A 25,983-nucleotide genomic window follows, 5' to 3' on the forward strand; every position below is an offset into this window, starting at 1 on the left:
ACCCTCTTTGCTGGGCTTCTACAAAGTACAATAATCTGTTACTGTTTTTAAAGCTTGCTAGAGCTCTTATCTCTCTTGCTCTCCCTGTTTTTGTCCCCTATCCACAATCTTGGAAACTTAGCCATGATTAGCTCTTAGCTCTTTCCTTCTTTATAATCCATCTTCTTCTTTTATGTTATTTTAATCATTTTCCACAAGGAACACTGCACCAGTTACCTAACTGGTCTGCCTACTCCAAACCATGTTTATAAAAAGCATTTTTCTTAAAATAAGAACTGGATCACATCACTCTTCTATTTAAAATCCTTCAATGGCTCCCTATTACACTTAAAATGAAGTAAATAAATTCACTTATGAATTAAAAGATTAAACATCATCTGGCTTCTGCCTCTTTCTCATCTTGTGCCACCGGCTCATTATGCTCTAGCTAGTGCAGCTTCTGGAACATAATTATCATCATGCTTCAGATACTCTGCAATTGCTATTTCCTCTATCTAAAGTACTCCTTTTTTGACACTTCCCATGGCAAGCTCCCTCATGCTTTAAGATTCTTGGTTCACAGGTGCCTCTTCAGAGAGATCTTCCTTTCAGGATTCAATCTAAAGATGGACCACTCATTATTATCATCCACTATACTTATAAACTCTTGAAATTATGCTGTTTACTTGGTTTTGGTATGTTTTCCCCACTATAATGTAAGCTGTATATGGGCAGTGAACTGACTTCAGTGCTTAGTATACTAGCTAGCATATAGAAAGTGGTCAATAAATATTTTTAAATTATGAATGAGTTAATGATTCCTTGCTTTGAAGAATTCCATTTATCCATATTTACTTCACTCATCAACTAGATCACATAATTTTAGCATAAGAAAGGACCACAGAAGATTATCTAGTTAAAGGTCTTTTTAAAAAAATAGGTGAAGAAGCTGAAGTTAATGGTTTTGTTACCTGGTAACCTGTTACCCAGACACTCAATTTACACTAAAAATTTATTCTGTAATTTGATTTCACTGCACACACACACACACACACACACAGCCACCCAAAAAACCCTGTTCCTTAAAAAACACTGCAAGGCAGTCTTACAGCAATCGTCATTTAAATTGCTATTGGTAGTCTTTGACAATATGTTTGTTTTCCCAAATAAAAAACAGTCCTTTAAGTCTAACTGCTAACTAGACTTTGATCCACTGGAACGTCTATCACAATCTACCTATCTCAAATATAACTTAATTTCTGATTAGTCTTAAAATAAGTTACTAGTAACATTTTTTTACTCTAAAATATATCAAAATACTAGCACAGAAAATTGATTTGGATGCCATTCCATGTCAGAGCTATGCAGCACAGCATGCATTTGGATAAACACATGAAAGAAGTTGAGTCTTGAGGTAGATATAGTTCTGTACTTGTTATGCAATAATTGTACCAGCCATGCCTTCCCAAATTCAGTCACTTAATTGACTGACAAACTTTCATTACTATTTACTGACTTACATATCTTATTTAAATGAGAGTAAAGAAGTTAATAATACCAAAGCTTACCACCGTGGCTCTTCTTCCCTTAATTTGTATCCCCTGCCTCCCTTATCCTTGGAAATAAACTTATAGAACATGGTGTGATAAAAAGAAAAATGGCTTGGAATCATAATAAATAAGAAGCTCTAACCCATGGACAACGTGCTGATTCTACGGCCACAAGCAAGGAAAGGAAAATGGATGGAACACATTAGTAAAGACTATGCCAGGCACTTTGCTCAAGTGTTGATTGGGCAGTAGTGATTAGAAGGAGAATCGATTTTATTAGAGAAAATATTACATTACATATAGAATGCATGAATCAGTGAACTTAGTAAGAACATAGTAAGTAAAGTAAAATGGAGTAAATATAGAATCTATGTTCATATTCCTGTGATCACAAAAATGAAAACAATCGGGAATACAGTTAAAAGTTTGACTTTGTGAGCAGAAGGCCCTGTCAACTTAGTAATAGGGGCCATCTTCTTACCAAGGATATGGATAACACACACACACACATACAGAAAATCTGGGAAAAGACTGGGAAGGATTTGGTTACAGATTAAGAATGAAGGTTGAGGCAAATATTTTTAGTTTAAAAGAGGCAATTTAGGCCAGTTTACTGGAATGTATCTGGGTATGATGCATACCTGTTATTTCTCTCACCGAATTTTGTCAAAGCCAGAGCAGATAATGCCAGGTAGCATCACTACTTGGAGTGAACATTGGGGGATGGTCACTCTCCTAGTGACCTGTTAGCTGATAGTCTACTGTAGGAGATAGCTCATTTGCTCTATTACCTCAGAGGTTTGAACCACATAGAACAGTAGGGGAAGCAGAATAGGAAATTAATAGTATACTATCTCATTTAATCCCTACAATGACAACATAAGGTTTATAAGGAAAATAATCTCTATGTTATAAAGAAAAGGAAGCTAAAGATCAAAAAACGAACACCTTCGTCACCAAGGATAGAGTTAAAAATCTGAATCTATTTCTTTTGATTCTGAAATCCATGTTTACTATAAGCACCACTTATATCAAAGTATCATTTACATTCCAGAACTGTTGTAATAAATTAAATGAAAAACAGTTCTTTAAAGTACTATTGTGGGCTAGTTGAAAAACAAGTCCTATACTGAAAAAAGTATTTGTAGTTTTAAGGAACTAATTATTAGATATATATATCCATTTTGCTGTTCTTGTTATTATGTAACATGTAATAAGATGTATACTTTGGAATTTAACATATGGCAATTACTTTTCCCTACTTCTTGAATAGCTAGGTATAAATGACTTTATTTAAGAAAATATAACAAATGGGGATGGTTGTGGTCTAACTAAATCCTTTTGTGGTAAAGGCTTTCCCAAGATCACATATAAATACAGTAAAAAGATTCAGGATGCATATTTTCTTCTTACATTAAGTATGTCAGTATTTTGTGGCTCAAATCAATCAGCATAATGAAAATTGTTTTGAATACTGCAAGATACATATGAATTTTTAAAATGATGCAGTGTGGCAGCAGTCAATTGACAAAGATGTTATTAAGCTGTTGAGATAACTTTACTTGTTATAGGAAATAAACTGTTCTCTTTGCAAAATGATACACAGCGTGCTTGCATATATTTGTTTTTAAGAAGTGATCTCTACAGGATGGTATTATTATTAATGGAAACCCAAAACAGTATGTAAATCAATGTGTCAAAATACTATACCTTCCTCTCCTTGAACAGGTTCTTCTAACAGCAACTCTGTCATACATTCCCAGTCTTTCAACAGTTCTTGAGAGCTCTCCCACAAACTGTCCACCAAGTAGGCTGCATGTTCATGTAACTAAAAAGAACAAATCAAGCATGACTGAAGAACATTTAATGAAGAAACTACTAATAATGTTTTGAGTTAATAAACCATTTTCTTAGGAAATACAGTAAATAATACTGTAATAACTATGTATGCTATTAGGTGAGGGTACTAGACTTATCGGGGATTTATTTTGTAACTTATATAAATGTCTAACCACTATGCTGAAACTAATATAATACTGAATGTCAACTGTAACAAAAAACAAACAAACCATTTTCTTCATAATTAAAATAGCTTGGTCACAATGTTCTAAGAGCCACTTAGAGAATAACACACACACACACACACACACACACACACGCAATTTCTATTCCACTGTCAACAATGGGGTGCACTATGTAGACTCAAACAAAAAAATATTTTTCTAATAGTAAAGGGTCTCCTAGACCAGTAATATAATTTATCGATGAAGAAACTGACAGCATAAATAATTAACAGAATTCCTGAAATTATAAACTAGATCTAGGTCACTTTTCACTATTCTTGGATTTTCTTTGTAACTATTTTTTTTTCTTTTAAAGGAAATCGGTTTCTTTCTCCCGGAATTCCATTTGAAACTTTGGTACCAGCTTTACTTACTTTACATCTCCTGTCATCTTAGTCAAGGTCAAAATGTAACTTACTCCATCTCTTTTCTACTTTCATTTCCCATCCCACCTCCTGCCCCACCTTTTGCTGCTCATTACTCTTGACAATTTTCTTGACATGTTCCCACGGTAAACACCACGTTCCTTATCTAACACTTCACCAAATTTTCTTCCACTTGTTAGTTATTAAAATATGAAGATTATTCCATTAAAGCTCCTCAGAGAATGTAAACAGAGAATGTATTAGTATTGTTCTTGTTTCTGCTACTTAAAATTAACTTCTCCACCCTTGTATAAAAAAGTTATTCCATCTTTGAGGCTCATGACATCCAGCTAAACCACTTTCTAGATCCGTGTTTACCAAATTATAGATTGCAACCCATTCAAAAGTTACAATCTGTAAACTAATACATTGGTCGTGCTCTATTAACTAATTTAATGCATTGAAACTGAAGTTTCAAAATATGAAACAAAGTAGAAGAATGTATATAGCACACAGAAAAGTAAGTATTATTTCATATAATTCTTATTTCAGTTATATGTGCTTGTACTTAGATTTTTCATCATGAGTAGTGTCCTGCAAATGCAGACCTTTCTTATCTACTGGTTGTCTACACATATTTTGGCACATTTGACATGTGAGTTGGTTTTCTTGCTTACTCCTAATTCTATCATTATTCTTAATTTCAACGTGCATTTTGATGACCAATTTAAAGCTCTGCCTCATTTGACCTTCACAAGTCTATACTTCATTTCCATTGCATTTCAAATTCCATTTGGACTCCTGAAATGCCTCCTGAAAACCATACCCAGACACACACACACCGCAGTCTCCCAATGAATTTTGTCAAAGCCAGTAATATCGATTAGTATTTCTTCTTGTGTATATTTTACCCTGTTATATCTAATTTATTTATAGTACTGCCTCTAAATTGGTATATAAGACAAACTAATGTCATATTCCTGGTGACTTAGTTATACTTTTCTGGGTGCATTCTGATTCATCTTTAATTGGCTTCAAGGTTGGTTATCTACAATATTTTACTTCAAGTTTTCTCTGTCTGCTAACTTTTCTGTCAAATTGTTAAATACACTAAAGGAATTCAATGAATAATGGAATGTTACAATGATTTATTTGATAAAAATATTTTATAATGCAAATAGTCATTTCAAGTTATTAAGCCTGAAATTCATAAATAACTCCTACACTGGGTTATATTCTCTGCTGAAAAAAAGCCAGTCATTGTGAATTCTGAAGGACATATAAAAACAAACAAACAGAAAAGTTACTATTCGTGCACTAGGAATGAGCACTCTGCAGATTCGTTGGATAGATCAATGTCTGTTAATTTTCTGTCTTAAATGACTATCATAATTAGTCTCATTGTTCTATATGCCTAGAAGGAGGGTGACCTTACTTCTAGATTGTCCAGAAATGTTCTGGGTTATGCTTATTGCTTTGGAATAATTATTAATAGCATCCTTGTCACTCTGAAAAGCAACACAGTTTGTACAGTAAATCCTGTGGTCACTACCTATAGTGAAACCTGAAGTATTCAAGTCGTTTATTATACCATTTGGCACACATCTAAAATATAGAAGGTATTTTGTCATGAGAACCAATGATTGCTATAAAAGTTGTGACTGCTTTAAAATGTCACTTTTTGATACAAAAAAAGAAAATTAACAACTAGTTTAGGCAGATTTCACCACAATTCATATATAAAAGAGGGAAACTACTCCATGGACTGTAAATCTCTTTCAATATTTTAGAATTTTATTATTAAAATGTTACCATTTAACATCTCAGAAAAACAAAAATAGTCAGATGATCAGTTCAGGCAATCCTAGTTAACTGAGAGGTAATTCATCTATAAATTGGACTCATTCTATTTCATAATTTCTAAGGTCCCTTTCAATTCAACTTTTTATGCATCTGTTACTAAAATATTACTAATTAACACATGTTACAGTAAAACAAAGAATAATTCAGAGTAGAACGCAATCAAAATCTTACCATAAGAATATAATTTTAATAAACATTCATCTCTGGATGTACACTAGTATAACAGGATAAGAAGAGAAGTTTTAACAAATGATGTGTCCTATGAAACACAGGAGACCATAAAGGACAATATTCTCATCATGAATCACCTTAAATATGCTTTTGCAGCTGACAAGAATGCCATAGAGGAAAACTGGGAAATACATTTTAGTAAATAGCAGTAAACACAGAAATACAGTAATACCATCTGAAAACAGCAGTAATACATAACAAATTGCTGATTTAAGTAAAAGATGAAACTGCATAAAACTAAGTACCATACTTTGCCTTTTACTATATCAAAAAGAAGTCTTTGGGCCTTCAGAGGTCTCAAATATTTTGTCAATTAACAATAACCTAGATCATGATATTCCCTAAACTTTTCAGAAAATAGTTTAAATAGCATTTGCATGTCACATCCATATCAATGTTTGAAACTGTTGCTACTGAAGTCGAATTTTCACATAGCACTTGATTGTTGCATAATACTTTTAATCTTGTTCCTCTAAAACCTGGAGGAGGCTAAGGGTATAATTTGACACAGTCTATCAAAAGTGTGATATTTACTGAATATTTAATGTTTAATCTTCAACGTTCATAAGCATTTTGTATTTTACTCCACAATATATCCATTATTTGCTGGGGGTTTGTTGTTGTTGTTGTTGTTGTTGTTGTTTTTGGTAAAATAAAGATTTAAACCTTTACTACACAAAGTGTGGTCCCTGAACCAGAAGCATGAGCACCATATTACCTAGGAGCTTGTTAGAAATGCAGCCATCTCAGCTCCCACTCCAGAGTTACTGAATCAGAACTGGCATTTTAACGGGATCTCCATGTAATTTCCATACATATTTAAAACATCAGTAACTACACTAGTTTTCTGTTCCGCTTTGTCCTAACCCCACTCATGCTGCTGACTGAGTTCTTACTTCTCTTTAATTTTAATTTTCATATAGGCTGCCTATTTGTCTCCCTATTCCTCACTCTCAAAGAGTTTCTCTAATACTTTCAAATTTAAGCTGTTAAAGAATCTTTTAAGTTTCTCTTCCTCCAGGACATTCCAACACAAACCAAAAATACCTTTTCCTAAGTAAAATTAAGAGTCCTAAATTTCTAGATTTTCTCTACTTTCTTTGAAACCCTGTTCCCATTCATTTCTAAGCCAAGTGGTTTGTTCATTCAGGGGCTTTTTAGATTTAGCATACCATTCCCGCAATGCCAAACTAGAAATAGAAAATACAGTTGTAATTGCAAAGAGCATTTTAGTGGGTAAACCAAAGTTCACTTGTACAAACAGATTCTGAGAGATAATATATTATGAATGGTAAGTACAAAATTGTTTAATGATAAAACTCATATGAAAATACTGCTAAGGAGCTTATACAACTATTAACCAAAACTTTTAACCAAAAACTTTTAAATTCATATTTTTCTTTCTCCTAAAATAATACTATTTTTAAACAAGATAGAAATTATGGTTTGACAGCTTTCACATACTGTTTAATATAATTTAAAAGCTACAGGCAAAAAAAAAAGCAATAATAAAACAGTATGCAGTATTGCAATACTGTAAAAGTTTAAAAATTGCTAGCCTACATTCAATGTTGCTCCACATCTGCATATATATTCCCACAAAAGACAGAGTACTGATTCCGTAATGAGGCGATCCATGGAGGCAATACTGTAAGAAATAGGCCTGTTTTCATTTGATTGAAAAATAGCAATTAATTACAATGAATTAAGTGACAATTTCATTTAATATGTAATCTATTACAGAAAAAAAAATAAAGTTATGTTAAAAATTTACCTCACTTTCAAGAAAGAAAAGAACCAGCATTCTAATGAGGTTCCCATTCGGACTATTTCTTCCCCTCCTCTTTGCTAATGCTTCTTCTGCTTGTGGGTCATGTCTGCTAAACAGTCTGGAAATAAGTATCAAAACAAGAGCATTACAAACTTATATGGATATGAATTTTAGACTTTTCCTTCACTGTATAAATTATTTCAGTGTTAAAAATTATCAGAGATCAGGTTACTGATTTATTTCAATACAAGCATGTAAGTGATGTTTTTATAGGTCAAAAAAAAAAAGATCTGAACAATTTCATACAGTTAAATGATATATAAAGTGTAAAAGGAAGCTTTTTTACTAATGACTAATGTTTAAGTACTTATGAAAAACATACACTATTTTTATCTTATATATTAGAGTATGTAATTTTAAAAAGTTGTTTTCTTAAATACTGATTTCAATTACAGCATTTAACCAAATGTTCCATCAATATTTATAAAAATTCATACTTTTAATCATGATGTCTTCTTACATTCTTTTGTTTATTAGCCTATTACCTAGATAAAGTACTCACTAGCCTAATAGTACTGAGTAAAATGACATAAACACTAAATCTATAAATATACCACTGACAAAATTTCTAAAATATGGCAAAGAAATGACTTGAAAATTTTAATTTGCTAGGAAAATTTATTCTAACAAAATTTAAGGACTGCTCAAAGTGCCTTATTCCCAGCTATTGCTCTAGGTGAAAGGGATATAACAGTGAACAAAAATAAAACCCTGTTGTCATAGAGCTCTCACTTTAGTGGATGGAAATAAACAGTAGGTAAATATATACTACCCTCAGGTATTATTTAAAAAAATAAGGAACTTGGGATGGGGATCTAGAATGTGCTTATTTAGATATAAATATCACAATGGGCCTACCAGATGAGAGGCTAAATAATAATAAAATAAGAATAATTTCAAGTGTCTTAAAAATAAACCACTCTCAAGTAGAAAAAGTAGAGAAAAGTCGAAATTTTTTTGCGGGGGGAGGGGAAAGTATATAGCAGGGGAGATGACTCGAGTATTATCTTGAAGTTATATATGCACAGTTATCAGAATGGTTTAAGAAGTAGTTTTGTTTACTTATGTGGCTTTCACAGGGGGAAACCAATGGACAATACGAGAGTCCTTTATAACTGAAATGTATAAATTTAGATAATCGCATTCACTGTATATACATGTGTATATAAAGTACTAAAAATCAGCTTAATTTTTCTAATATTAAAATGTAACTTTTTGATGATTAAAATATTCATTTCAGATACATTTTACTGTTTTTTAAATGCTTGCTTAAGCCTTTATAGGTTGTAAACTAGACTACAAAACAGACAAATGCATGCATTTTTAAAAAACTTAATCATGGGATTATTGGGGTACTTTAGAGCTTATGTGTTAAGATTTTAAAAGCTCACAATATGAAATGGTGAGGGAATGCTCAAAAAGATTGTTAAGAATCAAAAGTTCTCAACAATTTCACACAGTTAAATGATATATAAAGTGTAAAAGGAAGCTTTTTTACTAATGACTAATGTTCAAGTACTTATGAATATCTCCAGGGCAGGGGCATAAAAGAAGTTTATGAAGTAAAGCTTTCATTTGCATAGGAATTGGGATCATTTTCACAAAGAAATAAAAAATAATGGGGGCCTACATGTGGATTTTTATGTAAAATATTTAATTTAAAAATATTAGCAAGTATTTCAAACTTAGAAAAATACAATACAGATAAAATCAAATATATCCAAAGGCTCTTTTTCTGACTTAAGTGCTGCCAGTTTATGGCCTCTATTCTGTAAAGAACCTTTTTAGTCTATTTTGTTCTTTGAAACTACAGAAGCAATAAAGTCTCTCTAAAAACACAAAGCCTTCTGAAAAGTTAAGTAAAGAACAGAGACTAACTAGAATATTATTTTAAAAGTCATGCTTGAAAATCCTGACTTTCTTCCTTACTTTAATTACCAGCATGCACTAGTTGCCAGCTTCCTTCTTAAAGAAAAAAATTTTCACAGACACAACTTTATTGACTTTGAGAGGTACCACTGAGTAGAGAACAGTTTGTTGTTTCAGCACTGGGAAGCAGATGCAGGATGGAGGGCCAGGCCTGCTCATTATCAAAGTTATCGTCCATGTACAACAGCTATCCAGTGTGTGATTTACAACTGTGCTTAGTATAATCACAAATTATTACATGTACTGACAGGACTTTTGGGTTCACCTGCCAATAATCAGTCACTAAGTTAAACCTATGAACAAAACAACAAAAACAAAGTGCACACACACACACACACACACACTCATGAATGTTTATAGTTTAAGAATAAATTAGTCTACTAATAAGTTACAGGACATATACAGTAGACCATGATCAAAAATGTATTTCATGACAATGTTTAATTATATTCATAAATTCTCATTAACTCTATGCTTTGTCAGAAAGATGAGGTTTTGATTTTTAAATAAATTGCAACTGTATCTGTAATGTATACATAATTTTTAGCATTATTATGAATTACTGATTAAAATACTCCTCATTCCAGTAGCAAGAATTAAAAAACATGAAAAATTGGGAGGAATTTTGAAGGTGATTTTAGATTACAAATGCTGAGAAGGTAAGATAAGAACTCAGAATTTTAAAAAGAAAAAAACACTGGTGAAATGAAATGTACATTACCTTGGGGAGCTTTTATAAACTTCATGCACTTCCCCAATCTCCATTCACAACCTTAAGTAAGAACCATTCTTTTAGATTTCAGGGAAAAGGAATATGTCACAAAGAACACTGTTTCCAGGGAAGTGATCATGATGTGTATATAGGCTATGAGGATACATTACAGCCCTCAGAATTTGAAATGGCCACTTCTAACACTGTTCTTAATCACTCTTACTCTCTTCTACCAACCCTAAAACAGTAATAAAACAATGAACATTGAGAGTAACATGTTAAGTGAAATAAGTCAGTCAGAAAAGGCCAAGAACCGTATGATTTCACTCATATGTGGCATATAAAACAGAAAGAAAAAACCAAACAAACCAACAAATAAATTCACAAAGACAACTGTACAGTGGTTACCAAAGGAGAAGAAAGTGAGGGGAGGAAGAAGAAGGTAAAGGGGATCAAATATATGGTGACGGAAGGAGACTAGACTTTGGGTGGTGAGCATAAAATGTAATGTACAGATGACATATTATAGAATTGTACACCTGAAATATATAATGTTATTAGTCAATGTTATCTGCAATAAACTTAATATAAAATTAATAAATAAATAATTTGAAAATAAAATGCAAAAGTGGAACTGGGTTTCATGGATAATTAACTCACTTTTTATGAAGGAATTCTCCAGCTGCCACGGCAACAGGGCGATGCGCTGAGTATACCAAGTGGTAAACATTTTCACAGTCTTCATTGGAAAGAGCTTCTTCACTTCCACTGAAAAATTCAGAAAGTAACATAGGAGCCAAAACAAATGTTTACTTTGTTTTACTAGTATTTAAAATTTTGTAAAGTTCATTATAAAAACTCAAGGCATACTGATTTTATTTTCAACTATTTTTAATCTTACTTTGAAAGTAATATTTCTCTTTAATTATAAAAGATACCTAATCATTATGTAAAATTCACAAAACACAGATAAAACAAGAAAATAATAAAAATGTCCACAATTCTTGCCACACGTATCCACAATGATTATTAATATCTTGGAATATATATTAACCAAAATTAGCTCAAGTTCTTAAATATACATTAAGATTGCTGTTGATAGGCAGTGGAAAATATATTTGTTCCTGTTTCACATAGTTAAATTATTATTATGCTATGTACTCTTTCTATAATTGTCTATTTAAAATTATATTTTGTCACCATATTTACAATACTATTTAGTCTTCTTTCTATATAAAATGGATTCAGTAGTTACAACCATTTCTTTACTAACACAAATTTTCCACCTTTTCATTCATGTTTTCTTAAAGTCTGAGACATTTCTTAGTTTACTGAATGTGTCCTTAAGTATTTGTTCCCAAAAAAAGGAAAGTATATTTCCTGACCATTAATATGCTTTAACATGTCTGGTATGATTATAAATTAGCAATGACCAAATGCAATACAGAATTCTTTGGCTATACAAGTTCTTGACAAGAAGTAAGAGTAATAAGCTCATTCTCCAGAATACAATCTTAGAGATGCCTCAGAAGCTAGGAATAGGTTGAGGGATCTGTCAAATAAACATAAAATTAGAGTGCACTTTACAGCAAAAGTTGCATCATGGTATAAGGGAAAAATTGTAGTTCTGAATGAAAAAGAGCTGAATATCAAGCAAGGATGAGAGATAGGTTAGAAGCACTTTTTAAAGTATACCTTTTTTATCCTAAAAAATTAGGAAAAGAACAAACAAAGCCTAAGATCAGCAGAAGGAAGGAAATAAAATGAGAGCAGAATTAAATGAAACTGAGAACAAAAAGACAATAGAAACAATAAACACAACAAAGAGCTGGTTCTTTGAGAAGATTAATAAATTTGACAAACCTGTGGCTAGACTCACTAAAGAAAAAAAGAGAAAGGACACAAACAAAATCAGAGATGAAAGAAAAAGTTATGACAGATACTGCAGAAATACAAAGGATCATACAAGAATACTATGAAAAAGTATGTAACACCAAATTTAATAACCTAGAAGAAATAGACAAGTTCTTAGCAATATACCACCTTCCTAGCGTGAATCAAGAACTGGAAAATCTAAATGGACCGATCAGCAGTATGGAAATGGAAACAATCACCAAAAACCTATCAAAAAGTAAAAGTCCAGGACCAGATAGCTTTACCAGTGAATTCTACCAAACATTCAAAGAAGATTTAATACTTATTTTTCTTAAACTCTTTCAAAAAATCGAGGAAGAGGCAATGCTTCCTAACCCATTTTATGAGGCCGATATTACCTTGAGACCAAAACTTGATAAAGATAACACGCAATAAAAGAAAACTACAGACCAATATCGCTCATGAACACAGATGCAAAAATCCTTAATAAGATACTAGCGAACTGAATACAGCAACATATTAAAAAGATTATAAACCATGATCAAGTGGGCTTCATCCTAGGGGCTGGTTTATCATATGTAAATTGACTAATGTGATACATTACATAAACAAAATAAAGAATAAGAACCATATGATCGTATGGATAGATGGATAGATGCGGAAAAAGCCTCTGACAAGATACAGTATCCATTTACGATCAAACACTTAATAAAATAGGTACAGAAAGAAAGTACCTCAACATAACAAAGCCCATATAAAACAAACCCTCAGCTAACATACTTAATGGTGAAAAACTAAAAACCTTTCCTCTAAGATCAGGAACAAGCTGTCCATCATTACCACTTTATTCAATATAATACTGGAGATCCTAGTGTGTGTAATCAAGCAAGAGAAAGAAATAAAAGACATTCAAATAGGAAATGAAATCAAACTGTCACTATTTGTGGATAGTGACAAGAACAATATTAGAAATAATAAGAAAACACAGTAAAGTCTCAGGATACAAAATCAATGTTCAAAAATCCATAGCATTCCTATTCTCTAATAATGAATTAAAAGAAAAAGAAATGAAAAAAATTCCTTTTGCAATTGCAACAAAAAGGATAAAATACCTAGGAATAAACTTAAATTAATTGAGGTTAAGAGGGAGGCACAGAAAATTCATGACATTCAAGATGGATGGGACAGAAAGAGAACAAAGAAACCCTTTTACCCATATAAACCCCAACCCTCAACCTCTCAGGGCCCTTGATATTCTACTGAGGTGCCCGGATGGACTTTTCCCAAGTGTACTCTGCCTAATAAATCACTTATGGTTGCTAACTCTTTGCCTGCTGTGTTTCTTCTCAAAGCACTGGACCTCCATGCAAACCTTTTGTAGAGAATCGAAGGACTGAGCCCTAGACTCTTATACAACACAGCCATCTAAGCCCTGCTAACAATAATACTGAATAATCTATAACTAAACTGGAAATCATAAAGGTAATCAAAATATTTATCACTGAATATCTGTGAAAATACTATATGTCCAACTTTTTAGAAGACCAGTAAAGTAGTACTTAAAGGCATATTTATTATTTTAAATATAACTATTAGAAAACAAAAAACAAATGAGCCAAAACAAGCTAGTTCTTTGAAAATAGTAATTAGACAAATAGCTGGCATGACTGATCAAGAAAATGAAGATATGAATAAAAAAATGAAAAAGAGGAATTAACAAAATTAGTTTTATGAAGAAAAATATCATGAACTATAAAATAAATTTGAAAACAATGATGAAACCGATATATTTTGAAAAGTTTATAAAAAAGCCAAATTAGAAAAAATAAAAGTTAATTTAGGTAGATAACCACTGAAGTAGAAATGGTAATCAAAGACCTTTTCCTCAAAAGAAACTCAAAACTGACATGGCTTTAACAAGAGAATTCTCTCAAAGTTTTATAGAAAATCTGTTTAGGAATCGAAAAGGAGTGAGAAACTACTGAAGGTATTTTACAAAGAGAATAACCTTGATTTTACAGCTGGATAAAGGACAGGAAAAATTATGTCATATTTATGCAAGAATGCAGATGTGAAAATCCTAAATGAGATATTAAATATAACATCGTATTTAAGTAAAATACAATAAAACCAAATATATCATGTTCAAACAAGATTTATTTTAGAAGTGCAAGGGTACTTCACCATTAGACAAATCTATCAGTTAGATTCAGGCTCATCAATGTATGAAAGAAAAAGCTCAGAAAACCCAGAATACAACAGAGCTTTCATCATGTATCAAAAACCTATCTCAGAAATCAAAAGAACGAAGAAGTTTAGATGTCTCCTAAAGAATAAAAAAAGAAAAACAAGAAAATCCACTATCAGTGATACTTTTATAGTGTAGAAAGTCCTTGATAATGCAATTAGATAACAGAATGAAACAAAGGTTTTAAAGTTAGTAAAGAAGACAAAACTGAAATTGTTTGCAGATAACATAATAGTCTATAGAGTAAACCCAACAGAATTAACAAACCATCAGAAAGCACAGAATTCTAATAGGTTGCAATATATAAGACCAACGTAAAAATTAAAGGTTTCTCTGCCTCAGCAATAATCAAGTAGAAAATATTTTTAACAGTAAATCATGTAACAACAACCATAAAGTATTTAAAAGTTAACCTACCAATGTATAATACTTCTATAAAAAAATTTAAACCTTATATAAAAGACCTAATATGGTTTGAATTAAAAAATGCATCGTTTCCATGCGAGTGATTAATTATAAAAATTCCATTCTCTCATAATTTATCATAAATTTAAATTTAGTTGTATTTAAAATCTCAAAGTTTTTGAGGAACTAGACAACTGTACTTTAAAAATTCAAATAGAAATAAAATACACACAAGTAGTTAAGTGAATTTCAAAATGAAAGTTAAGAAGGAATCACCCAATAAAAGGAGACCATATTTATAACATAAAACGTATACTATATTATAAAGCCACAATAAAGTTTTGATACTAGAGCAGAAAGAGGTAAAAAAAACACATGAAATTGACAACAGACCCCAGCATAGATGGTATTTGGTACATGATAGATGTGGCATCAATAAGCAGAGAGGGGAGGATTTGTAATGACTTTGCTAGGATCTATATTCTTTTATAAATTCTTACTAGTTTTTAGTCAAAAGTTTATAGATAAAATTATCACGATTTAAAAATCTCTATCATATTAATGATATAATTTAAACATCTATTGCTCTTCTCCTATTTCTATACCATTCCAAAGAAGCTTATTTGAAAAACCTATCCATTTTGGAGACTTCTTTCTCTTTTCATAATAGAAAGTTATGTTTCTTCATTGATATTTCCTCTGGATCAGTTTTTTTTCATTGATATTTCCTTTGGATTGCATAAAAGAACTTTTATATGGAGGAAACAGACAACAGTCAAAATAAAAAACAGAAAGAAAGAAAATACTTTGTTTCAAACCTAACTTTAAAATGTAACCTTAAAATGTAAAAGTTGAACCTAAAGTAAAAAGAATATATTTTAGGGTTATATATGTGAAATACATCAATGAGGCTGAGAAAAAGACATTAAAATATCAACAGATTAAACCCAAATTTTAACAAATATACTCACTGAAGTATCAGAGTAACCAATCGAATAGCTTCCACAGCAACATCATATTCCTTATCAAGTGTCATTGATACAATGCGATCCTGAAAATAAGTTATAAATCAAATCGACCATGAACAGAAAATAAGTTGAGACAGACCTAAGGAAATGTCTTTGGGAGCGCACATGCAAGACTAATGATAAATTAATGGAAAGCTTTACTCTTGAAACCATATTATCATAGCCCTCCTCACACAGAAGATGTATTAGAAAAAATATTCATAATCTAAAATACTTTTCAAGAACTGGCATTCCCTAACACTGAGACAAACAAAACAACATGCAAAATTAATTTAATTATAAAAAGCTGTATATAAAGAAAATCTTGTAGGCTATAGCCATGCTACCCTGAACAAGCCCGATCCCATCTGATCTCGGAAGCTAAGCAGGGTTGGGCCTGATTAGTACTTGGATGGGAGACCATCTAGGAAGACCAGGTGCTGTAGGCATAAAAAATAAAAATAAGAGACTGTAAGCTAAAGAGGTGCTTGAAATCTGTGAGGTCAACCAAGGGTTGCCTCATCTAAAAAAAACAAAAAAGAGAAAAAAGAAGAAGAAAATCTTGTTTAAGCAGAAGAGCCTTATGGTTGGAGGCAATAAGAACTCATGTTGGTAGCATTCTTTTGTAGATATTCATTCATCTACTTAATATAGGTTTATTTAAAGAATATACAGTAAAGAATATGAACTAAACACGTGTTATGGTAATGTCATTTGCTAAACTAGTTTTAACCAGCATGTTTTTAAGTGAAAAATAAAATAAGCTAAGCATTCTTGATGCTTACCTTGAATCGGTTTGTGAATAGCTCCAATTTGGGGAATAATTCTCTATTAGTATATAGGCTCTGTAGAGCTTTCAAACACTTCAGCCTGACTTCTCCTTGCTATAGAAATACAAATAAAAACACAACAGAAGTGATCAATTCCATGGCGCAAGTACTGAAAAAATTTTCAAGTGTTTATGAAGACTAAAGTAATTTTCAGTTTAAACATTCGATTCACTTCACATTGTAATTCAACACAGGGTGGAATCGAGTAATTGTATAATCTATGTTTCACTTTTATTTAATTAAAAATGCACTGAAAACCCTTCGGTTACTTGAGAGTTGACTACACCTTTTTCAAAGATTTATCAGCTCTGATTCAACATGGAGTATTTTCCACATTATACTGGGACACTTTGAGAGAATCTTTAACCTATGATTTCAATTAGAGAAGGGTACGCTAATTTGCCTTTTATGGAACTACTGAATAATCCTGCAGAAAAATGTAATTTCATATTTAAGTCATTTATTCATTTAACAAATATTTATTGGATGCCTTTTACATTCTATAATGAGCAGTTAGGAAACAAATGAACAGCAGAATAATTAAAACAGTGGCAAAAATGACAGAATTAAGGGTCCTGGTAATATCAGAAGGAAGCAAGAGAATTAAATGTTATATCGAGCTATATCCAGAGACTGCAATATGCTGATCAGCCTTACAGCCAAACCATGAAGAAACCTGCAGAATGGAAGATTTCTGCTGAGATTGCTAACAAACCATTTCTCCACACCACGAAGGGAAAACAGAGTCTTTAAGTTACAGCCTTACCCAAAATAAAACTATCCATTCTCTATGGCGAAAACAATGGGGGAACCTATGGATCAAAGGCTGGAAATTGCCAGTAGACCTTTCACGCTATTCTAATCATTTTACACTATATGTTCATATCATCAAAGGAAAATGGGTAAAAAAAATCTTTAAACTGTAATTTATAGAAACTAAGAATTATATATAAACTGAATTCACCTAACAGTCGGAGTCTCTCTCAGTGTCTTTCTCTCAGTCCCTTTCAGTGCCCTTAGTGTCTCTCTGTCACTGTCCTTGTCTCTTTGTCTGTCCTTGGGCATTTCTCAGAGGCTCTCACTCTCTGCCTTTGAGAGGAGACCACATTCTATCTTTGCAGCATTACCCCTTTTCTAATAAACTTTCCTTCTGACACTAATTTTGGTGTGCATTTGAATTCTTTCTTGTGCTCAATGAATACTCTTGGTGCAGGGATTGAGTTCTCTCTGCTCAGGGGAATTTGCCCTGTTCTGCATCACTGGGGCGGCTATTTACGAGTGCCTTATCTTTAATAAAGTTAACTTGGAGCAGAAGATGCTGGTGATTAATGTACATTTAGGATCATTAGAAATTTAGCCAACTCTCTCAAAGGATTAAAAGAAGATTGAAATTTCTATGTTCAACAAGAAGTAATATACTATAACAGCAGGAGTCCAAGTTTTAGAATCAGACAAAACTAGATTTTATTTCCAATTCTATAGTTTATTACCTACATGAGAGAAAGCAAGTTCATCACTCTAATAGTTTTCTCATTTATAAAATGGTGATACCAACTTCATAAGGCTGTTTTAAGAATTAAACACTGGGGTCGGCTGGTAAAAGTTTTAACAATCAACTGGGCATAGGGCCCTGGATTGTTCCATTTGCAGATTTCTGTGCTTTAAATAATCTCTTCAGGCCAAATTCAAACTACCAATGAGATGTTACTGAACTCTTATTTGTGAAGGAATGTGCATAATTAACTCTCTTCCCTGCAGATTCAAAGTAACTCCAGCATACCACAGAATTAGATGTTTGTTGGTAGTCTCTAGCACACAGGTGATACCTGAGATACTTGTAATAGATATGGCTGTTTTGCCTTTTAAATCCCATATAAGAGGCGAATCTTCCTCCCTTCCTCCTGTGTTGACTGCTAACAACTCATATCTGTACCTTTCTCTGGAGAATTGACCATGGTTGAAAAGAACCACTTGGCACAGATTCCTGGGAGGTTATGCTCTACTCTGCCTCTCCTGTATATACCCTTTCCCTCCTCTAGGCTGAGGCCTATCGCCGGAGGGGAAGGATATCTTGCCTCAGGGCAAGACAATCTCTGAGGTTCAATTTATTCTTTAAAGCTTCTGGAGAGATCAGGCTGAGATGAGATTTCTGAAACCACATTTGTTAGTATGTTTCCTACTTTCTCCTATTTTCCTCAGTTTCTCACAGGCTTCTGAGTGTATAAACTTCAATGTACTATTAAGCATAAAAATCTGACTCAGGTTTGGTTTCTAGGGAATGTGACCTAAAAAGTTTATACCATGAGTTGTCATAAGAAGCAGACTTCAGTGACGGGATTCTGGGGTTGTATTATTTGAAGGATGAATTACTATGAGGAAGGACCCAATTACTGAATATCAGCCATTTGTTAGTTCACCTATGAAAGAAAGGGAATGTGCTTAGTTAGCATTTGAGGGAGCAGAGTGAATAAGAACTATGGAACTGGGTGGCTAAGCATCACTAAAATGCTAAAGAAAGAAATGACAGGTTAATTGATCACTAGTTTAAAGCAAAAGTTTTATTTTTGGCAACACTTAGACAATTATCTCTTGCAGATAAATAGCTGAACATACTGAAAATGCAGGACTGAAGTTTAAGGGTGGCAGAACTGAAGAGTTTGTATCCCAGGAACGTCTTCTATGCTAAAACCAGGGCCATATAGAAGAGGCACGAGCCTAAAGACTATCTGGGTGGGTGTAGCTGAGAACCTTGAACTCCAAGCTTCCCATAAACTCATGAGCTTGATAAAAAGGCTCATGTGCTCTTCTTAGAGGATAGGATGTCCCTCAAACCCCCAACTACATGGAAGCCTAAAGTGAAGCAAGTGCCTTAATGACAATACTAGTAGCCCTCCTCATGATCTACACCAATCACTCCTTGCAGCCACCAGACCAAGGTCAAACCTCAGCATGGCTGAAATGGGAAGTATTACATGCAGCAAGTACTCAAGGAAAGGGCCAATATGAACCAGCAAGAACTAGGAGAATATAGTTGCTGAGAGTACTGAACCAGGGAGTGGGAATATAAAACAGCAGAGTTTTGGGATATGGGGCATTCTCCCTTGACTCAGGATTTAAGGCCCTGTTAAGGGTCCCTGGAAATGGCCCAACACATGGCTGGATTGCTCTTGGAAAAGGCAATGGTACATATTAAATGAAACAGAGATGCCAGAATTGTGTACCAGACTGTTCAGAAAGGAATTTAAAGACACAGGAAGTGAGCATGCCTGAAAAGATCAATTGTATAAACTCAGAAGACCAACCAGTTGAGTATATTCCTCAGGAGAGCCCAGAGAATAATTTGTTTACCAAAGCAATAAGGAAAAGACTGGTGATACAGGCGAAGGCATTAATGAGAAGCACCATAATGGCTGTGTTTTGTTGGCTAGGGCTGAATTTAGCTTCTAACAGCAAGAGATAAGATCACAGAACAGCAGAGAATGGGTAACATCAACTAACTATAAGATAAAAGGCTGACATAATAATTGTAATGAACATGAAGTTGAAGAGTAGCCCATGAGGATCTATGGCGATGACTCATAGATTGTGCTATTCCTGAAAGCAAGACAGGTGTAAAGACAACAGTATTATGTAATCACAAGGTGGCAACAATGGGTAAGCAAAACACTAAGGACAACAATGGATAAGCAAAACACTAGTACTTTTCTTCTCTCCAACTATAAATTTAACAACAAAGCCAAAAGATGAAATTACTCATTCTAACCAAATCCACACAGCACATTACAGGTAGAGAAAATATATTAATCAAGTTTTACCTACACCTTGTCCAGTGATGCCTCCCAATCAGCTACTCTCATCCTAAATCTTATTCTTCACCTACAACATACCTTGCCTACATTATAGGAACTTAATTAAATAAGGTGGTACCCATAAAAGTATTTTAGAAAACTATAAACCTATCTAGTTGGATGAAAATTCCAGTTGCCTTTTTGATAACTGCTCCTACTTTGGGGTTCAATTATTCTCTGAAAGTATTTCTATTATAGGGCCTAAATGCTTTGCTATCTTCCCGTTACAAAAAGTCTTATTCCAAGCTGAATGCTGTTTAACACAGTGCCTAATACATAGTCACCGCTCAATAAATATTTTTTAATGAATAACTATATACATATATAAAAAGAGAAGAAAAAAGAAACTGAAAAAGATAATTTGTTGAGGAAGGGGGCTATGCATTATTTGTCAAAGACTAACAGCATATTTGCAAAAATTATTTTTAGAAAAAAGTGTTAAGAGCTATAAAAAGCATTATGTAGCATAATAGCATAATTTCATAATGAGTTGCAGTTTTAAGGGAAAATAATTCAAGCTTCTAGGAGAAAATGTTAATTATTACTAAAATGCATATCTTTACTATAAAAACTTCAGTGGGAATATTATAAAGAGTTACACTGAACTCTGGTGTCCTGTCAAGGAGTGAATGTATTTGTATGTGCCAGGTTGAAGAGAAGGAAGAACCTCCCTCCTTCTCTACCTTCCTATATTTTTCAATTAGAGATGACAGTCGATATTACTTTATATTAGATTTGGGGGTACAGCAAAGCGGTTAGACACTTATATAATTTATGAAGTGATCTCCTGGATTCAGTCTAGGGGCCATATACAGAATACATGCAATAATTATGTATGGTGACACGGCCCTAGCATCATACAGTTATTACAGTATTATTGACTATATTCCCTGTGCTGTACTTTATATGTTTGTGACTGTTCTGTAACTGCCAATGTGCACTTCTTAATTTCTTCACCCTTTTCACCCAGCCCCCTAAACTCTCTCACATCTGGCAACCATCAGTTTTTTCTCTGTCTCTATAGTCTGTTTCCGTTTCGTTTGTTTACTTTGTTTTCCACGTGTAAGTGAAATCATGTGGTATCTGTCTTCCTCTGTCTACTTATTTCACCTAGCATAATAGCCTCTAGGTCTATCCATGTTGTTGCAAGTGGTAAGATTTCATTCTTTTTGATGGCCAGGTAATATTTCATTGTATACAAATACCAATCTTCTTTATCCAATCATCTATTGATGGACACTTAGGTTGCTTCTATACCTTGGCTATTGCAAATAATGCTGCAGTGAACATAAGGATGCATCTATCTTTTTGACTTAGTGTTTTGTATTTATTCAGGTACAAACCCAGAAATGGGATTGCTGGGTCATACGGTAGTTTTATTTTTAACTCTCTGAGGAACCGCTATATTGTTTTCCATAGTGGCTGCACTAATTTGCGACCCAACAGTGCATGGTGGTTTCCTTTTCTCCACATCCTCACCAACACTTGTTTGTTGATTTATGGATGATAGGCATTATGACAGGTGTGGGGTGATAGTTCACTGTGGCTTTAATTTGCATTTCTCTGATGATTAGTGATGATGAGCATCTTCTCAGATGTCTGTTGGCCATCTGTATGCCCTCTTTGGAGAAATGTCTATTCAGATCCTCAGCCCACTTTTTAATCAGACTGTTCGGTTTTGTTTTGTTTTTTTTTTGTTTTGGTATTAAGCTGTATGATACTTTGGATATTAACCTCCTGTAGGCTGTATCATTGGCAAATATCGTCTCTCATTCAGTGGGTTGTCTTTTCGTTCTCTTGGTTTCCTTTGCTATGCAAAACCTTTCTAGTTTGACGTAGTCCCATTTGTTTGTTTTTTCTTAGTTTCCTTTGCCTGAGGAGATACATCAGAAAAAACATCACGAAGAGCAATGTCAGAGAGTTTTACTTGCTGTATTTTTTCCTAGGAGTTGTATGGTTTCAGGTCTTACATTTAGGCCTTCAATCCATTTTGAGTTTATTCTTATATGTGGTGTAAGAAAGTGATCCAGTTTCACTTTTTTGCATGTATCTGTCCAGTTTTCCCAACACCATTTATTGAATAACTGTCTTTGCTCCATTCTTGCCTCGTTTGGCGGAGATTAATTGACCACATAGGCATGGGTTTATTTCTGGGATCTCTATTCTGTTCCATTGATCTGTGTGTCTGTTTTTGTGCCAGCGCCGTGCCATTTTGATTACTAGAGCCTTATAGCGTAGTTTGATATCTGGCAGCCTGATATCTCCATCTTTGTCCTTCTTTCTCAAGACTGCTGTGGCTGTTCGGGGTCTTCTGTGCTTCCATATATATTTTAGAATTATTTGTTCTAGTGCTGTGAAAAATGCCATTGGTATTTTGATAGGGATTACATTAGATCTACAGATCGCTTTTGGTAGGATGGATATTTCAACTATGCTAATTCTTCCTATCCATGATCCTGGTATATGCGTCTATTTATTTGTATCTTTTCAGTTTCTTTCTTCAATGTTGTATAATTTTACGAGTACAAGTCTTTTATATCTTTCGTTAAATTTATTCCTAGGTGTTAAAAATTTTTTTATTATGTAATTGTAAATGGGATTGTTTTCTTAATTTCTCTTTCCGACAGTTTGTAATTGGTGTATAAAAATGCTACGGATTTCTGAATATGAGTTTTGTATCCTGTTACTTTACTAAATTCATTTACCAGTTCTTAACAGATTTTCGGTATACTCTTTAGGCTTCTCTCTATATAGTATCATGTCATCTGCAAACAATGACAGTTTTATTTCTTCCTTTCCAATTTAGATGCCTTTATTTCTTTTACTTGTCTGACTGCTGTGGCTAGGACTTGCAATACTATGCTGAGTGAAAGTGAACATCCTTGTCTTGTTGCTGATCTGAAGGAAAACGCTTTTAGCTTTGCACCATTGAGTGTGATGTTAACTGTGAGTCTGTCACACATGGCCTTTATTAGTATGTTCCCCCTATTCCCATTTTGCTGAGAGTTTTTATCATAAATAGATGCTGGGTTTTGTCAAATGCCTTTTCTGCATCTATTGATATGATCATACAGTTTTTATCTTTCATTTTAAGTGGTATATCCCATTAATTGATTTGCGGATTCTGAACCTTGTACCGCAGAAATAAATCGCACTTGACTGTGGTATACGATCTGCTTACTGTATTGCCGAATTCAGTTTGTTAATATCTTGCTGAGGATTTCTGCATCTATATTCATCAGGAGTATCGGCCTTTAATTTTCATTTTTTGTCATGTCTTTGTCTGGCTTTGGAATCAGGGTAACGCTGGCCTCGTAAAATGAGGTCGGGAGCCTTCCATCCTCTTGAATTTTCTGGAATAGTTTGAGAAGAATAAGTGTTAATTCTCCTTTGAATGTTTAGTAAAATTCACTTGTGAAGCCACCAGGTCCAGGACATTTGTTTGTCGGGAGTTTCTTGATTACTGATTCCACTTCATTAGTAGTCGTCAGTCTTTTTAGATTTTGTTTCTTCTTGGAAGACTGTATGTTTCTAGTAATTTATCCATTTCTTCCAGGCTGTCCTATTTGTTGGCATATAACTTGTTCGTAGCATTTTCTCACAATCCTTTTTATTTCTGTGGTGTCAGTTTTCACTTCTTTCATTTCTGATTTTGTTTATTTTGGTCCTTTATATTTTTTCCTTGATGAATCTGGTTAAGGGTTTATAAATTTTGTTTATCTTTGCAAAGAATCAGCTCTTGGTTTCAATAATCTTTTGTATTATTTTTTAGATTATTTGTGCTCTGATCTTTTATTATTTCCTTCCTTTTACTCGTTTTGGCTTTTGTTTACTGTTCCTTTTTGAGTTCCTTTAAATGTAATGTTAGATTGTTTGAGCTTTTTGTTGTTTCTTGAGGTAGGCCTGTATTGCTATGAATTTCCGCCTTAGGTCTGCGTTTACTGTGTCCTACAGATTTTTGTCACTGTGTTTTTGCTTTCTCTTACGAATCTTTTGATTTCTTTCTTGTTGTCATTATTAATCCATTCACTGTTCAGTGGCATGTTATTTAGCCTCTGTGTGTGATTTTAGTTTTTTTTCCTTGTAACTGATTTCTAGTTTTCAAACCACTGTCATTAGAGATGCTTAATATTTCAATCTTCCTAAATCTATTCAGACTTGTTTTGTGACTTAATATGTGGTCTATTTTGGAAAATGTGTATTTCAAAAGGATATATATCCTGTTGCTTTGGAGTGAAAAGCTCTAAAAATATCAATTAAATCCATCCGGTGTAATATGCCATTTAAGGCCACTGTTTCCTGTTGACAATGTCTCCTACTCTCACTGTATTATGCCAATCTCTCTTTTTATGTCAGTTAATATTTGCTTAATATATTTAGATGCTCCTGTATTGGACACCTGTTGGACTTCCTTTATCTTCTTACTCTAGTCTTTGTTTTAAAGTCTATTTTGTCTAAATATTGCTACCCCAGCTTTTTTTTCCCCCACTTCCATTCACATGAAATATCTTTTTCCCCCCCTTTACTTTTAGTCTGTGTGTGTCTTTCGCTCTGAAGTGGGTCTTTTATGGACAGCATATGTATAGGTGCTCTTTTATCAATTCAGCTACCCTGTATCTTTTCATTGGAGCATTTAATTCAGTTACATTTAAAGTGATTATCGATAGGTACATAGTTATTGTCGTTTTGTTATTCATATTTATGTTCTCCCACTCCCTCCTCCACTTTTTCTTATAGAAGTCCCTTTACCGTTTCCTAGAATACTGGTTTCTGGTTTGGTGGTGATGAACTCCTTTAGTCTCTTCTTGTCTGGGAAGATCTTTATCTCTCCTGCAATTTTGAGGATAGCCTTGCTGGATAGAGAAGTCTTGGTTGTAGGTCCTTGCTTTTCCTCACTTTAAATATTTTGTGCCAATCCCTTTGGCCTGCAAAGTTTCCATTGAGCAATCAATCAGCTGACAGTCTTATGGGAGCTCCCTTGTAAGTAACTAGCTGCCTTTCTCTTACTGCTTTTAGGATTCTCTCTTGGTCTTTAACCTTTGCCATTTTCCTTATGATGTGTCTTGGTGTGGGGGTCTCTTTGGGTTCATCTTATTTGGGACTCTCTTCACTTCCTGGACTTGTATGTCTATTTCCTTCACCAGGTTAGGGAAGTTTTCGGTCATTATTTTTTTTCTTTTTTTTTTAAATGCCAGTTTATCTTTTCATACTATATATATATTCAGTCATTATTTCTTGAAATAAGTT

General features: G+C 33.3%; 1 protein-coding gene and 1 non-coding gene across 4 annotated transcripts in view; one reads left to right on the forward strand and one right to left on the reverse strand.

The window, feature by feature from the left end:
- The window catches only part of STAG1 (STAG1 cohesin complex component), a 326,589-nt gene that overhangs the window by 83,720 nt on the left and 216,886 nt on the right, over nt 1-25,983 (reverse strand). For all 3 annotated transcript variants that reach the window (XM_039837228.1, XM_039837229.1, XM_039837230.1), the window contains 5 exons: nt 16,844-16,942; nt 16,023-16,102; nt 11,184-11,291; nt 7,826-7,940; nt 3,240-3,357 (listed from right to left, as the gene is read on the reverse strand). In XM_039837228.1, coding sequence (XP_039693162.1) covers nt 3,240-3,357; nt 7,826-7,940; nt 11,184-11,291; nt 16,023-16,102; nt 16,844-16,942 — 520 coding nt within the window. The remainder of the gene's footprint in view (nt 1-3,239; nt 3,358-7,825; nt 7,941-11,183; nt 11,292-16,022; nt 16,103-16,843; nt 16,943-25,983) is intronic.
- LOC120582468 (5S ribosomal RNA) lies at nt 16,389-16,507 on the forward strand. Its single transcript, XR_005647581.1, has one exon. It is a non-coding gene; the product is annotated as a 5S ribosomal RNA (ribosomal RNA).

The sequence above is a fragment of the Pteropus medius genome, unplaced genomic scaffold (assembly GCF_902729225.1).
Source record: "Pteropus medius unplaced genomic scaffold, Ma_sr-lr_union100, whole genome shotgun sequence".
NCBI classification, from domain to species: Eukaryota; Metazoa; Chordata; class Mammalia; order Chiroptera; family Pteropodidae; genus Pteropus; species Pteropus medius.